Source organism: Geotrypetes seraphini, chromosome 10 (assembly GCF_902459505.1).
Source record: "Geotrypetes seraphini chromosome 10, aGeoSer1.1, whole genome shotgun sequence".
Taxonomy (NCBI): Eukaryota; Metazoa; Chordata; class Amphibia; order Gymnophiona; family Dermophiidae; genus Geotrypetes; species Geotrypetes seraphini.
This window is the reverse complement of record NC_047093.1, coordinates 15805953-15821201: the sequence shown is the minus strand read 5'-3', so window position 1 is coordinate 15821201 and position 15249 is coordinate 15805953. Positions and strand designations below refer to the sequence as shown.

At 42.9% G+C, this 15249-nt stretch overlaps 1 protein-coding gene across 9 annotated transcripts in view; it reads left to right on the top strand.

The window, feature by feature from the left end:
* The window catches only part of CEP112 (centrosomal protein 112), a 729616-nt gene that overhangs the window by 269984 nt on the left and 444383 nt on the right, over nt 1–15249 (top strand). For all 9 annotated transcript variants that reach the window (XM_033961733.1, XM_033961732.1, XM_033961731.1 and 6 more), the window contains one exon: nt 1069–1148. In XM_033961733.1, the coding sequence (XP_033817624.1) occupies nt 1069–1148 (80 nt within the window). The remainder of the gene's footprint in view (nt 1–1068; nt 1149–15249) is intronic.

Sequence of the window (15249 nt, the reverse complement as noted above, 5' to 3'; positions counted from 1 at the left end):
GTTTTGCTCGTCTTGCAAAACCCTCGCAAACCGGGTTACTCGCAAACCGAGGTTCCACTGTATCATGTTTTTCTTGATATGTTGTAAATGTAAACTGTCTAATACCTTTCAAAGGGGCAGTATATTAAAGAAATAAATGGAACTGGAATGGTAAGTCTACAGTAACTGCCCCCTGTTACCTAAACAACCGCCTATACCGCTACCGCTCATCCAGATCAAGAAGAACTCAAAACCTATTCACCTTCCCACCTAATAATGGAACCCGTCTTAAGAAACTATACGACAGCCTTCTAGCGACACAGGCAGCAAAAATTGACCCCACAATCACCAAACTAATAATCAATACAACAGACATCAAAGTATTTCGAAAAGAAATCAAAACATTTCTATTCAGAAAACACGTCATTACCAACTAATATCCTCCCTTTATGCACAAGCTCTCCCTCGATAGAATAACACATTAATCAATTCTTAGAACCTTTCCTATCATACATACTCTGATTCCTATATAAACATTTTCCACACTATCCAATAAACTTCTTATGTCATTATTAGGTAACTTCCAATCTGTAAACCGTATATACTGATATTCTCCACTATATTCTCTTATCACCTGATTCCCTGATATGTAATTTTCATAATTGAATCCTCTACCACACCATGTAATGTACATGAATCACTGTTATGTAATTTATCTAGATAATCTTTATTACGCAATTCTTTTGGTAATGTCCAAATCTCCTATAATTTGTATTCCGACTTGAACAATATATAATGTATAATGTATTCAAAATTAATTTTCCTATGAACTGTTTTCCTACCTTCTTCTACTCTGTTTATAACCTAACTAATTTATTTTTCTCAAGTACTTTAGCAAGAATGTGAGCCTTTGGGACAGTCAGGGAACTCTAAGTACTTTCTCTTCATCTTAATTAATCTTACTTATTGCATTTCTTCTGTTTCTACTGTAAACCGCTTAGAACTTCACGGTACAGCGGTATATAAGAAATAAAATTATTATTATTACAGGTATCTCCTAAACTGTGAAATGTTTCCTTAAAATCACAGATACACGTACTGCAGAGTGAACTGGAGCAAGCGAAAGGCAATACTCAGAAGAAGATTCAGAAGCTAGAAGAAGTGTTCGTGTAAGTTACTAAATTAAATTCAGAGCTACTAGCTTTGGCTTTCCTTGGTCCATAGCCCCTACCACCTGTGTACCAGGGGCGTTAGAATGTGGGTTTAAACCGTTTTAACATCGGACTTTGCTGCACGCTAAGCTCATTTCTAGCACTGCAACATGTTAGACATTTTTCAATTATTTCTTTGCAGTCGTGCGCTAATGTTTGCAATAACCGTGTGAGCCGGGTTAATTCTGCGTGAACCAGTTAGCACGTGCTAATGCGAAAGGGCTAACTGGATAATACGTCCACGTCCATTATCTGCCCATGATATGCCCTTTCCTGAAAAAATTGCAAACAAAAACACACAATGTGAGCCGATAGGCAAAGTACCACAAAATGCCTTTTTTGCCCCACTCTAAGAGGCTTTTTACTAAGGGCTCCTTTTACGAAGGCACGTTAGCGGTTTAACGTGTGTAATAGCGTGCGCTGCGCTAGCCGCTATCGCTCCTCTTGAGCAGCGGTAGTTTTTCGGCTAACGCGGGGCTTAGCACATGATTAAAAGTCGCGCGCACTAAAGCCGCTAATGCGGCTTTGTAAAAGGAGCCCTAAATCTTAGAATGTACTAACGGACATTGGCATGTGCTCTAAATGCCAGGTGGCCCAGGTATAAAATGGGATGCGCAGCATTTAGCGTGCTAATGTCCGTAAGCTTTAGTAAAAGAGCCTGAAAGTGTGCGTTAATGCTTAACGTGGTTTTGTAAAAGTGCCCCTAAATTAACATCACAAATAAGAGCCCTAGTGTTAAAAAAAAAAAAGAAAAAGATACGTATTTGATTAATTCTGTCCATCAGCATGAAGCATAGTTCCAAGATTGCCAGTTAGCACCAAAGGAAAGGATTGCGAACATCTGCAAAGTGACATAATCAGGCTCGAGGAATGGGCATCGACATGGCAGATGAGGATCAACGTGGATAGGTGTAAAGTGATGCATGTTGGTAACAAAAATTTCATGCACGAATACAGGATGTCCGGGGTGGTACTTGGAGAGACCTACCAGGAAAGAGACTTGGAAGTTCTGATCGATAAGTCGATGAAACCGTCTGCGCAATGCGTGGCGGCGGCAAAAAGGGCGAACAGAATGCTAGGAATGATAAAGAAGGGGATCACGAACAGATCGGAGAAGGTTATCATGGCGCTGTACGGGGCCATGGTGCGCCCTCACCTGGAGTACTGCGTCCAGCACTGGTCGCCGTACATGAAGAAGGACACGGTACTACTCAAAAGGGTCCAGAGAAGAGCGACTAAGATGGTTAAGGGGCTGGAGGAGTTGCCGTACAGCGAGAGATTAGAGAAACTGGGCCTCTTCTCCCTTGAGCGGAGGAGATTGAGACGGGACATGATAGAAACATTCAAGGTACTAAAGGGAATAGACGTAGTAGATAAGGACAGGTTATTCACTCTCTCCAAGGTAGGGAGAACGAGAGGGCACTCTCTAAAATTGAAAGGGGATAGATTCCGTACAAATGTAAGGAAGTTCTTTTTCACCCAGAGAGTGGTAGAAAACTGGAACGCTTTTCCAGAGGCTGTTATAGGGAAAGCACCCTCCAGGGATTCAAGACAAAGTTAGACAAGTTCCTGCTGAACCGGAACGTATACAGGTAAGGCTGGACTCGGGGCACTGGTCTTTGACCAGAGGGCCACTGTGTGAGCGGACTGCTGGGCACGATGGACCACTAGTCTGACCCAGCAGCGGCAAATCTTATGTTCTTATGAGTATCTGACTGCCTGTGAAACGTTCACACATGAGCAAAAGAAGTAAATTAACCAGAACTAGCAGCGACGTCCACAAGCAAAACCTTTTTTTAAAAAAAATCTCAATCTCAGCATTAATTCATTTGTGCTGTATCACCTGTTTTTCCAATGAATTTGAAACCAAAAGATAATCAATTCTTGAAAAAGATTTATGAACTTGTGAAAAAAAAGAAAATTCCTGAACATATTACTAATAACTGGAAAGATCATAGTAGGCTCAATTTTAAGTTTTGGTGGAATTCAGTCTGTCACATATATAGAATGGAAAGATCAATAGCGATACAGAATGGAAATTATAAAAATTTTATTAAAATTTGGGAGCCATTAACGTCCTTTTGTCATGATTGATGCCATTTTTCTAATATTTTTCTATTAATTATGTAAGATTTAGGGTTAGGTGGGGGGTGGGTTTCCATTATATGAAAATAAAATAAGTACCGTGTTTGCCGGCATATAAGACGACTGGGCGTATAAGACGACCCCCCAACTTTTACAGTTAAAATATAGAGTTTGTTATATACTCGCCGTATAAGACTACCCCTTCTTCCGATTCGCGACCCCCCCCCCCCAAGCCGGCAAAAACAGCTTTGCACCGCAGGCCCAGCTGCCCAAGACGAGTTGGAGGCCCCTACCCGCCGCATCCTGCACGTGGGCAGACTCAGCACAAACGCTGCTGATGGCCCCAATCGACACGCTGACCTCCCCGCGCACGCTGACCATCTTCTCTCTGCCTGCACTTTCCCCGCGGCCCTCTTCGGCGACTCAGCAGGGGCAGCGATCAAGACAGGCTGCAAACGTCGGGACCTTCCCTCTCTGAGTCCCGCCTATTTTGTTTCAACTTCCTGTTTCCGCATAGGCGAGACTCACAGAGGGAATGACCGCCTGTCTTGATCGCCCGAGGCTGGGAGGAACAGAAGATTTCTGCAAACACCATCGGGGCAGAAAATTTAACGGGTCCATCTCGCCGGTCCTGTGCGGACCGGCAGGAATTTTCTGCGGACCGGCGGTTGAAGAACTGTGATGTAAACAGTACCCCGGCGTATAAGACGACCCCCGACTTTGGGGAGGATTTTAAGGTACTGAAAAGTCGTCTTATACGCCGGCAAATACGGTAGAGGGATTCGAGGGTGGGAGGGGGAGGGTTATATTTATAATTATAAGATATAATGATAAGATGCACAAGTGCTTAGATGTATTTTATTGATTATAAATTTTTGTACACTTGATGAAAGTTTTAAAATGAATAAAGAATTTAAAAAAAAAAAATTCATTTGTGCTGTAAAGCTAAGAGGGAAAGTGGTTTTGATGGGTTGACATTTGAATGTACAATGCTAAAGAATCCTTTTAAACAATGATGCAGGGCTTCCTTCGGGTTTTTGGTTTTTGACATTGTAATGAACAGGCAATAGCTGTTGCTTTGGAGTAACCCATGAGTTTTTATTTTTTAATAAATTATGACTGTCTCTGGCAAACATGACTGAAATGAGGTTGGAGCAAGTCACTTAATACTCCACTGCCTCAGGTACAAAACTAGATTGTTAACCCTCCGGGGACAGGGAAATACTTAAAGCCTCTTTTACAAAGCCGCGGGCTTCGGGGTCGTTACCACAGCAGCCGACGCTAAATGGCTTCGTAAAAGAGGCCCTTAGTGTGTCTGAGCGTAACTTACCTTGAGCTACTATTGAAAAGGGGGTGAGCAAAATCCCAATTCAAAAAGAATTAGAATAATAATAATGAATTCTATTAGAGCAAACAGTTTGTAATGCAAAACAGTCCTAACCCCATCCTTTTATGGGAGAAAATAAAAAAGTAATAGAAGTTGAAACGTGACCACTTTTGGACCCTAGACATAAAAATCGTCCCTTCTCAATATTTTGGATCACGACTTCAGTCATGTTTTCCCAGAGAGAGTCTCATTTAGGTGTAGCTGACAGAAATCCTGATCAATTGCTCGTGATGCTTCACATTGTGCTATAGCTTCCATGATGAGACATTTCGAAAGCTTTTCTCCTTTAGGACTAGATTTACTAAAGATAGCGACTCAATCGCCAATCAGGGATTTCCTTAGGCTCCTTCCAAAGGAAGTCCCTGATTGGCTCAGATGCCTCAGGCCCCTCCCAAGGGAGGAGCCCAAGGTGTCTGAGCCAATCAGGGCCTTAGGCCCCTCCCCATGCATCACATGATGCACCTGGGAGGGGCCTAAGGCCCAGTGTCATCGTGGAGGAGCAGGAGGTGTATTAAGTGCCTCCTGCTCCCAACATCAAGGTACGGGGGCATAGGGGCTGGGAGGGGGGCCTCTTGTGGCAGGAGTGAGTGGGCATCCCTCCTGCCTTTTTCTTCGGGGGGAGGTCTTTCCAGGCAGGAGGGAGTGGGCATCCCTCCTGCCGTTTTTTTGGAGGAGGGGGGAAAGTTGGGGGTGGAGTGAGCATGTGCCTTCATGGAAGGAGGAAGTGAACATTCCTCCTGCCTTTTTTGGGGGTCAGGGTAAGGGGGCAGTCCTTCATGGCAGGAAGGAGTAGGCATCCCTCATACCATTTGTTTTAGGTTAGGATGAGTTGCCGCAATTGGAGGGGGGTGCGCACAATTGTCGGGGGTTGTTGGGGAGGGCCGACAGTGGCAGTGGTTTTTTTTTTAAATTTTGCGTGTGTAATGTATGTAAAATATCAGTGCCATTGAAAAAAAAAAGAAACCCCAGGCAGACCTGGATCTCACAGAGGCATACTTGCACATTCCCATTTTCTGGCTCACTGCAAATTTTTATGGTTTCATGTTCTAGAACAGCATTACCAGTTCTTGGCTGTGCCCTTTGGGCTGGCGACAGCACCCCGGACCTTCACGAAGGTGATGGTGGTAGTGGTGGCTTACCTGTGGAAGATGGGTTTTCAGGTTCATCCTTACTTGGACGACTGGCTGATCAGAGCTCCCTCATTGGCCGAGGGATGGCACATGGTGGTGTGGGTGCTCCAGGTGCTGGAGTACCTGGACTGGATTGCCAACTTCAGGAAGAGCCATCTGACGCCCACACAATCGCTGGAATATCCAGGAGTCCATTTTAACACAGTGGTGGGCTGTATCTATCTTCCAGAAGCCTACAGGCAGAAACTGTGTGCCCAGATTTCTTCTTTTCTATAGCAGCTGGCTCCTTCGGCATGGGACTATCTTCAAGGTCTAGGCTCTGTGGTTGCCACACTGGATGTGGTTCCATGGGCGAGGGCACTCTTGCGTCCTCTTCAGCATGCTTTGTTCTCTTGCTAGGCTCCATACAGGGATGCTTTGCAGGCCTGTCTACCTTGAACTCTGGAAGAACAAGCAAGCATGGACTTGTGGCTTCTCCCGCAATCGCTCTGCAGGAACGTAATGCTACACATTACCTCCTGAATCGTGGTGATGACAGATGCCAACCTTCGGGACAGGGGAGCCCATTGCAATTATTGTTCTGTTCAGGGATGTTGGACGCCCTCTCAGCGAAAATGGTCAATCAACCGGTTGGAGCTCAGAGCCATATAACTAGCTCTGCCGAGACTGCAGAGGACTCTGGAGGGCCAAGTGGTCAGGATCTTCTCTGCCAAGGGTTTGTCAGATCACTGAAAGTGAAGATAGCAGGCCTTTCCTGTTTCCAAGCCCAGGGGGAAAGAGGCTCTATGGCCTCTCACCCAGTTGTCACCCAGTGCGTCTCCCATTCCCATCCTAGAAGCTTAACATCATATTGCAAGGTCTAAGTAGAGCTCTATGTGAGCCCTTACGAAAGACTTCCCTTCTGGATCTTATGATCAAGATGGTGTGGCAAATATATCGGAAGACGAGTTTCTGCATTATAAGTTTTGTCCTCTAGGAAGCCGTTTCTTAAGATTACAGAAGCAGGGCTTTCCTTAGATACGGTTCTGTCCTTACTAAAAGTAGTTTCTGCCTTTCACTTCAGTCAGGAAGTCCGTTTGCCCGCTTTTCATTCTGCGGGGTCTAAGAAATAAGATAAAGTATTGCGTTTACTGGATGTCAAGCGACTGCTTGTCTGGTACCTCGAAGTTACCAATGAGTTTTGCATATCGAATCTCCTTTTTGTTCTGACCAGTCATGCTACAATTTCCAGATGTATTAAAATGGCCATTACCTTCACGCAAGTGGGCTGCAATAAGCAGCCGCCGATTGTATTGAAAGCGCACTCCATCAGAGAAGTTGCTATACCATGGACAGATTTGCCCAAGGAAATCTGTAGAGCAGCTACATGGTCTACCCTTCATATCTTTACCAGGTTCTTTAGAGTAGACATAGCAGCCAGGAAAGATGTCGTTTTTAGGTCTTCTATTTTGAAGGCAGTCTCAGTAGGCCTGTCCTAGACTCAGGGGACTTCTTTGGTACATCCCTAGTATTCAGGACTACTAGACACATTACACTAGAAAGAAAGATTAGGTTCTTTCGTCAATATTCTTCTTTCTTGTAGATGTGGCTAGTGGTTCTGAAGCCCCGCCTTGTAAGTGGGCTTCGCCTGCCTTCTGCTTTGGGATCAATCTGCTTTGGAGACTTCTCTGTCTCTCAAGTAAGCTAAAAAAAAAAAAAAAAAACCCCAAACAAACCACAACATGCAAGAAAGTAAAGTCTGGTCCAAGTCTCTGCCTGACAGCAGGACATGCGAGTAGTTCTGAACTCTATATAATATTAGTGCCGGTTGCACATAGTTTTAATATCTGGTTTGATTAGTTAGTTGAATGTTATCTGAAAACCTGGCTTTTCTCAAAAATGTAAGCCTCTCTCCAACTTTGGTATCCCAAGTCCTCAAAAAACTCTTCATATCTGGCATCCCAAGTCCTCTAAATATTCTTCATACTTCGTCCTCTAACCCTTTATTGTAGTTCCTATCTCATCTCCTGTAAACCGTGCCGAGCTCTATGAACGTGGAGAAGCTGCGGTATACAAACCTAAGGATTAGATTAGATTAGATTAGGTTATAATGTTAATTGATATGTTTGTTATGAAGCAGCCATCCTTTACATACGTTTCGTGAAAAAACAAAACAAAAAGTGAACAACTAAACTTAAATACAAAAAGTGAGTGAAAAGCTCACGAGGTGGGGTGTCAGATATGACCAATCCAAGCAATAGTGCTTTCAGAGGTCTAGCAGTTCTTCATTCATCCCCCTCTGTCCTCATATATATAGAGTAATTTTTTTGAGTTTTTATATTCATATGTGTCTTCTTTTATATAACGATTTTTTATATATATATATATTCATGTGTGTATTCAAAAAGGTCTATCTTATAAGAACTTATCTTCAATTCATGATAGGCATTGATAGAGCATGTCTTATGTTCCGACATTCACTTAGTGCTCCCCTCTGCCGACGCGTTTCGCGGAGCTTTGTCAAGGCAGGGGCACTACAAGAAAACAATAAGACAAAACAGCCCATTAGAGAAAGAAGACCAGTCTTATACATAAGCAGAAATAAAACTATAAGAAGTACTAACCTGCATAATTGAAAATATCCTAAATGTATTGAAGAGCGGCTTCTGAAAAATGGCCGCGGCGTCTGATTTCACTCACTAATAAAGGTTACCCCCCCTGACGTCATGCCTAAAGGTTAGAAACTGAGGTCAACCTGCGCTAACCAATTTTTTCTGCTTATGTATAAGACTGGTCTTCTTTCTCTAATGGGCTGTTTTGTCTTATTGTTTTCTTGTAGTGCCCCTGCCTTGACAAAGCTCCGCGAAACGCGTCGGCAGAGGGGAGCACTAAGTGAATGTCGGAACATAAGACATGCTCTATCAATGCCTATCATGAATTGAAGATAAGTTCTTATAAGATAGACCTTTTTGAATACACACATGAATATATATATATATAAAAAATCGTTATATAAAAGAAGACACATATGAATATAAAAACTCAAAAAAATTACTCTATATATATGAGGACAGAGGGGGATGAATGAAGAACTGCTAGACCTCTGAAAGCACTATTGCTTGGATTGGTCATATCTGACACCCCACCTCGTGAGCTTTTCACTCACTTTTTGTATTTAAGTTTAGTTGTTCACTTTTTGTTATGAAGCAGAACAGAATCGTAGTGTCGGGGATTTTTTCCCTGTTTCCCTCCTTCCAGTTATGTCTGTTATTACAGTTCTCCTTGATTGCTGTTGTACAAACTGAGGGGGCAAGAGCAGCTGCCTGGGAAGGAGACAGAATTCAGAGATGATTGACAGCATTCTGCAAGCAACTTGCGGGTTCAGATACATAACCCTAGCATTCAGGATCACTAGACACGTCTACAAGAAAGAAGATTATTGAGGTAAGAACCTAATCTTTCTATATTGGAAACTTGGAGGACCTTGCCAATGTTCAGAACCCCATGGGTATTACCCATTTTAACCTCCATTTAATCCAGACCTTTGCAACAAAGTTAAGCAGAAGCGGAAACCAGCTATAATTGCTTAGCTATCATTGAAGAATGCTCTATAACAAATTCTATAAACCTTGCCAAGACATAACATGTCCTGTATTTGCAGAGAAATGAACAATTTACATTTACCAGATGGAAGTAAAACAAGGTTTGCCTTTTCCTTTTTTGATTATGAGGAATTGTAGAAAGTAGTTCCATATGATTTGGCCATGTTTATTTAGCTTTATAGCCATTTTAAAGTTCCAGAGAGAGATCTTGCTTTGAAAAGCTGAGGCTAACTCAAAAACAAGACAAGGAATATTTACTAAAAACTCGGACAAATGAGAGAGTCATTTCTCTAGATCAGTGGTTCTTAAACCTGTCCTGGGGGACCCCTAGACAGTCGGGTTTTCAAGATATCACTAATGAATATGCATGTGTGAGATTTTCCTATAAAGTTAGGCATACAAATTTCTCTCATGCATATTCATTAGGGACATCTTGAAAACCCGACCGGCGGGGGGGGGGAGGGGGGGAGGTGGTCATTCAGGACAGGTTTAAGGACCACTGCAGGACATTTGTGGCATTGAATCTCTGCTTTAATACAGGAAAAGAGCAGTTTGTTTATTCTGCATTTGACATATTGACGGCAGTTTCAAAGTTAAATTTATTAGTATGGCATTTCATTTCTCACAGGTGTTATTTAAAGCAGTGTTTCTCAACTCGGTTCTGGAGTTCCCCCCTTGCCGGTCAGGTTTTCAGGATATCCACAATGAATATGCATGAAAGATATTTGCATATAATGGAGGCAGTGTATGAATATTCATTGTGGATATCCTGAAAACCTGACCGGCAAGGGGGGAACTCCAGGACCGAGCTGAGAAACACTGATTTAAAGCTTATTTACTAAAGTGTGAGTGAGGAGCTACTTTCTCCCAGGGCAAACAATATGGCAATCACAAATGTGGGTGACATTGTCCAATGGGGCCAACATGAAGCATCTTCCGGATGTCATCCGGAAAAGCTTAAACTGTAGGAGCCAATTCTGAGGGAGACCGTGGGTGCTGAGGATCTCCTCTATTCAGCAAGCTCCTTCATCATGTTCAGGGAGGGGTAGTTTGCATTGTGTGTGGCACCCCCAATCCTTTTGACGTATCGGTGCCTATGGCTTAACAAATAAATATTTTCCAAGCGTGCATAGAATATCCGGCGAAGCCCGCTCAGTCTGTTTTTGTCTTTGATAGCTTTTGGATGCATCTTTTCTCTCTTTGCCATAGACCCCCCTCCTCTCTCCTTGCCATGAACTCGTCCTCTTGTTTTTTTCGGTTGGTCAGGCTTCCCCTGTCACCTTATTCTTCTACTGCTAAGATGCCGCTTTAAATGTTTACAGTTCATGCAGTTTAGTAAACAGGGGCCTTTGTCCCACCCAGGCAACCACTTGGGGCAGGAGAGGGTAATTTTAGAAACAGCATCTTAAGTTGAAAGTCCAAGAAGGAGCTTGTTTTATCACTGTTTAGGCAACATAAACTCTGGAATGCGTTGCCAGAGGATGTGGTAAGAGCGGGTAGCGTAGCTGGTTTTAAGAAAGGTTTGGACAAGTTCCTGGAGGAAAGGTCCATAGTCTGCTATTGAGAAAGACTGCTTGCCCTGGATTGGTAGCATGGAATGTTGCTACTCTTTGGGATTCTAGAATCTTGTTACTCTCTGGGATTACGGAATCTTGTCATTCTTTGAGATTCTGTATGGAATGTTGCTACTCTTGGGATTCTAGAATCTTGTTACTCTCTGGGATTCTGGAATTTTGCTATTGTTTGAGATTCTGTATGGAATGTTGCTACTCTTTGGGATTCTAGAATCTTGTTACTCTCTGGGATTCCGGAATCTTGCTATTCTTTGAGATTCTATATGGAATGTTGCTACTCCTTGGGTTTTGGCCAGGTACTAGGGACCTGGATTGGCCACCGTGAGAACAGGCTACTGGACGTGATGGACCATTGGTCTGGCCCAGTAAAGCTATTCTTATGTTCACCTAAGGGCTTTTATCAAATAGACAAGCAGATTCGGCTTCTGTAGAATGCAAATTCAAATGCCCAAATTTACACTTGCTACAATCATGGAGAAAATGTGTGCAAACCACACTGGGCGCACATCAGTCCTAAAATGACTGCTATTTTCATGAAAAACCAGCAGTGTGTGTGGGGGTGGGGGAAGGATGGAGAGTGCGCTGAAGAACAGTTGAGGTCAGCTAAGCAGAAGCTGTGGACACCAGTGGAGGGGTCACCACCTTGGGTGAATCTCTTCATAAAAGCGATTAAGAAATCCCAATAAATAGATCAACAAACAAGGATATCAAAAGGCAGAAAAAGTGACTTGTATGAGGAGGTATTGAGAAAGAGGTTGAGACAAGGGCACAGGCCTAGGAGGGGGGCACATGATGTGAGGAAATGTGGCCTGACTTACCTTTTTCATTGTGAAGGAAGAAGAAAAGAATGCAAGTCATGTGACGTGTCACTTCCTGTCCCCTGCGTGACGATTCATCACTGACATTTTCCCCCCACTCTCCCTTCCTCTTGCAAAATGACTTCATTGCAGTGGATAGGAGGGTACATCTCCTAAGATGGGTACATTTTGCTCCTGGGAACTGTCGCCCCCAACATTCACTGCGGACTAAATTGCAATATTATAATCATTAAGCATTACCATTTTGGTTGGCCTTGCTCATTTGAATATGCCATGGACTATGCCACTCAAGTACATTTTTTATGGCTACACAGCTTTAATTGTGTACATTTAAAAATTGCAGTATTTTTTGACCCACAATGAAATTTTATTTCATTTTTCATCCAAAAGTCTGAAATCAAATAACAAAATTGTAAAAGTAAAAAAATACATCGTCGAGGGTTTAGGACAGTTTCACTGCGGCTGTTTCAGCGTGATGAACAGTCCACAATGAATGATTCTCCTCCCTGCCCTCCCCATTGCAGCAATGCTCCCCACACCCCTCAAGATATAAAAAAAAAATAAATTTAAGAACATAAGAATAGCCTTACTGGGTCAGACCAATGGTCCATCAAGCCCAGTAGACCGTTCTCACGGTGGCCAATCCAGGTCACTAGTACCTGGCCAAAACCCAAGGAGTAGCAACATTCCACGCTACCGATCCAGGGCAAGCAGTGGCTTCCCCCATGTCTTTTTCAATAACAGACTATGGATTTTTCCTCCAGGAACTTGTCCAAACCTTTCTTAAAATCAGCTATGCTATCCACTCTTACTACATCCTCTGGCAACGCGTTCCAGAGCTTAACTATTCTCTGAGTGATGGGTGGTCAGTGCCCCCCCAAACTCCCAAGATATGAAAAATAAAATGTCATTGTGATGGGGGGGGGGCAAAGCCCCTCCCCCAATATATAAAAAATAAAATTTCATTGTGATTGGGGGGGGGGGGGTGCAATGCTCCCTAAACCCCCAAGATGTGAGAAATAGCATTTCATTGTGGTCTTATGAATGTGTCAAAAATTATAGGTCAAGTGAACAAAGATTATAATGACATATTCAGTTGAACCAAAATTTGCAAAATGAGAGGTCAATGCTAGGTAAGTAATGATTATGATATTACAATTTAGTACAGCGGGTAAAATTGAGGGGGGGTGTCCTTTTAGTGAAAGTAAACCTGGAAACCCATAGTAGGGAATTTGCCTCTCATTACTACGTCTGCCTTTAGAGGACCTACAAGGATGGAAGTTATTTCTGTACAACACTTAAAGGAAATGACCTACATATTCCAGTTGAATCGCTGAGCAGACGTATAATGTGTCTTTTCAGTGTTATTAAATATACTTGCAACACTAGACCAGCTGCTTGAATTCTGGCTTTCGGATACACTTTACTTGATGGTTTCCTGGAGCTTCGTTTCTGCTGCTTTCAAAGTGTGAGCTGGGAGCTTAAGTGTTTATCCATTAGTGCTTTTACCTAAGTACTCAAACCTGTCACTAAACTGATTTTGTTGAGGAATGCTATCCCTAGCCCAGATTGTCAGAGACTGAGAGGTGACATGATCGAAACATTCAAGATAATGACGGGAATAGACTTAGTAGAGAAAGAGAGATTGTTCACCCTCTCCAAGGTAGAGAGAACGAGAGGGCACTCTCTAAAGTTGAAAGGGGATAGATTCCGTATAGAATGACATGGTGACAAAATTCATCACCGTTCCCGTCCCCGCGGATAACCGCGGGAAATAATCCCATGTCATTTTCTAGTGTCTATTTCAACCTCTGTCCTTCTACATCAGCATTCTTCAAAGCAAAGCTTGCGGGTCAGTGGTTGTGGCCATTCATACTCTGATTCTTATGTGAGCCAAGGATAATGAAGCCATTGTGACATCACTGATGTGATTGGCTCTTAGGCACTGGTGGAATGAGGCATTATGACATCACAATATCTGCTCTGGATACCAGAGACTGTCATTCTTCAGTGTCTATCTCAACCTCAGTCCTTCTACACCAGCATTCTTCAAAGCAAAGCTTGCGGGTCAGTGGTTGTGCCCAATTATACTCTGATTTTTCCCACTCTCCTTAAAGAATGACATGAAGATCGTTTCCCGCGGTTATCCACGGGGACGGGGACGGTGATGAATTTTGTCACCGTGTCATTCTCTAATTCCGTACAAACGTAAGGAAGTTCTTCTTCACCCAGAGAGTGGTAGAAAACTGGAACGCTGTTCCGGAGTCTGTTGTAGGGGAAAACACCCTCCAGAGATTCAAGACAAAACTAGACAAGTTCCTGCTGAACCAGAACATACGCAGGTAAGGCTAGTCTCAGTCAGGGCACTGGTCTTTGACCTAAGGGCTGCTGCGGGAGCAGACTGCTGGGCACAATGGACCACTGGTGTTCTTCCAAATTATCTAGTGTATCTAAGAGAAATCTATAATATTTAAAAAAACTGAGTTTTTCCTGGAGGGAGTGTTGTAATTGACAATTCTAATCCATGGCTCATTCAGCCATTTCCCTTTTCTTCACACATGCTCCCAATTTATTTAGTCTGAAAAGCAAGCATGATATACGTGTGGCCTCCAAATAGCATGCCAGACCCTGGCTTTAGCGTAAGTGTTTAAACAGTTATCATCAACTAGAGTTGTAGGATGCGAAACATATCCTAACGCCATCTGCTATTGATATCAAAATGAGTAATTGTATTGGAAACAAGGTAATTGTCTAGTAGTCTTGTACTCGTAATTAGTGGGGATGCTGTCATTTGATCCCCTGAAAAGGACAATGATCCCCACACCAGACACCACCCGCAGTTTGCTGGCATATCTGCTAGAAGCGACTGAATGGTAAAAGCACAACCTGTTCTCTTTCATTAGTTTTATTTTAAGGTCAATTACAACTGCTCATACCTCTGTTCATCGAAAGCCAGTAATGCTCCAGGGTGGTTATAGTCCCACACTGGCTAACTTTTTTGGGGTTTTAAATAAATATTGAATATGACAGACAAAAGACCACTTGGGTCCACCCAGTTCACTTGATATACTTCCACAAATTATGCCCTTCTTTTCCCGCGTTTCTTCTTTAGTGCCGTAAGTCATATACGTAATGTAGGTCGCTCATGACACTTAGCAATCGAACTACTAGAGTATCCGTCTGATGATTTTCAGGTCACCCCTAGTGCAAGACTTGACCAGGCCAATAGTATTTAATGCAGTTTCCTGTTGAATTCTGGGGATGTCAGGAAATTCTCTTTGAAGAAAAGCATTTACTTATCTCTTTGCCAAATGATATCATATTTTTTATTCGCTCTGTAGATCTGATTTATGTAAGACCTTGCAAGTTCTGAGGCTGTTGCCTTCATTCAAAAGACTGCGGTTGAGTGATTCAGAGCTTGGAAGAGTAAACTGAAAAAACTAAAGCCTTGGAACTTCACCGCCTTGGTTATTCAGTTCAGTAA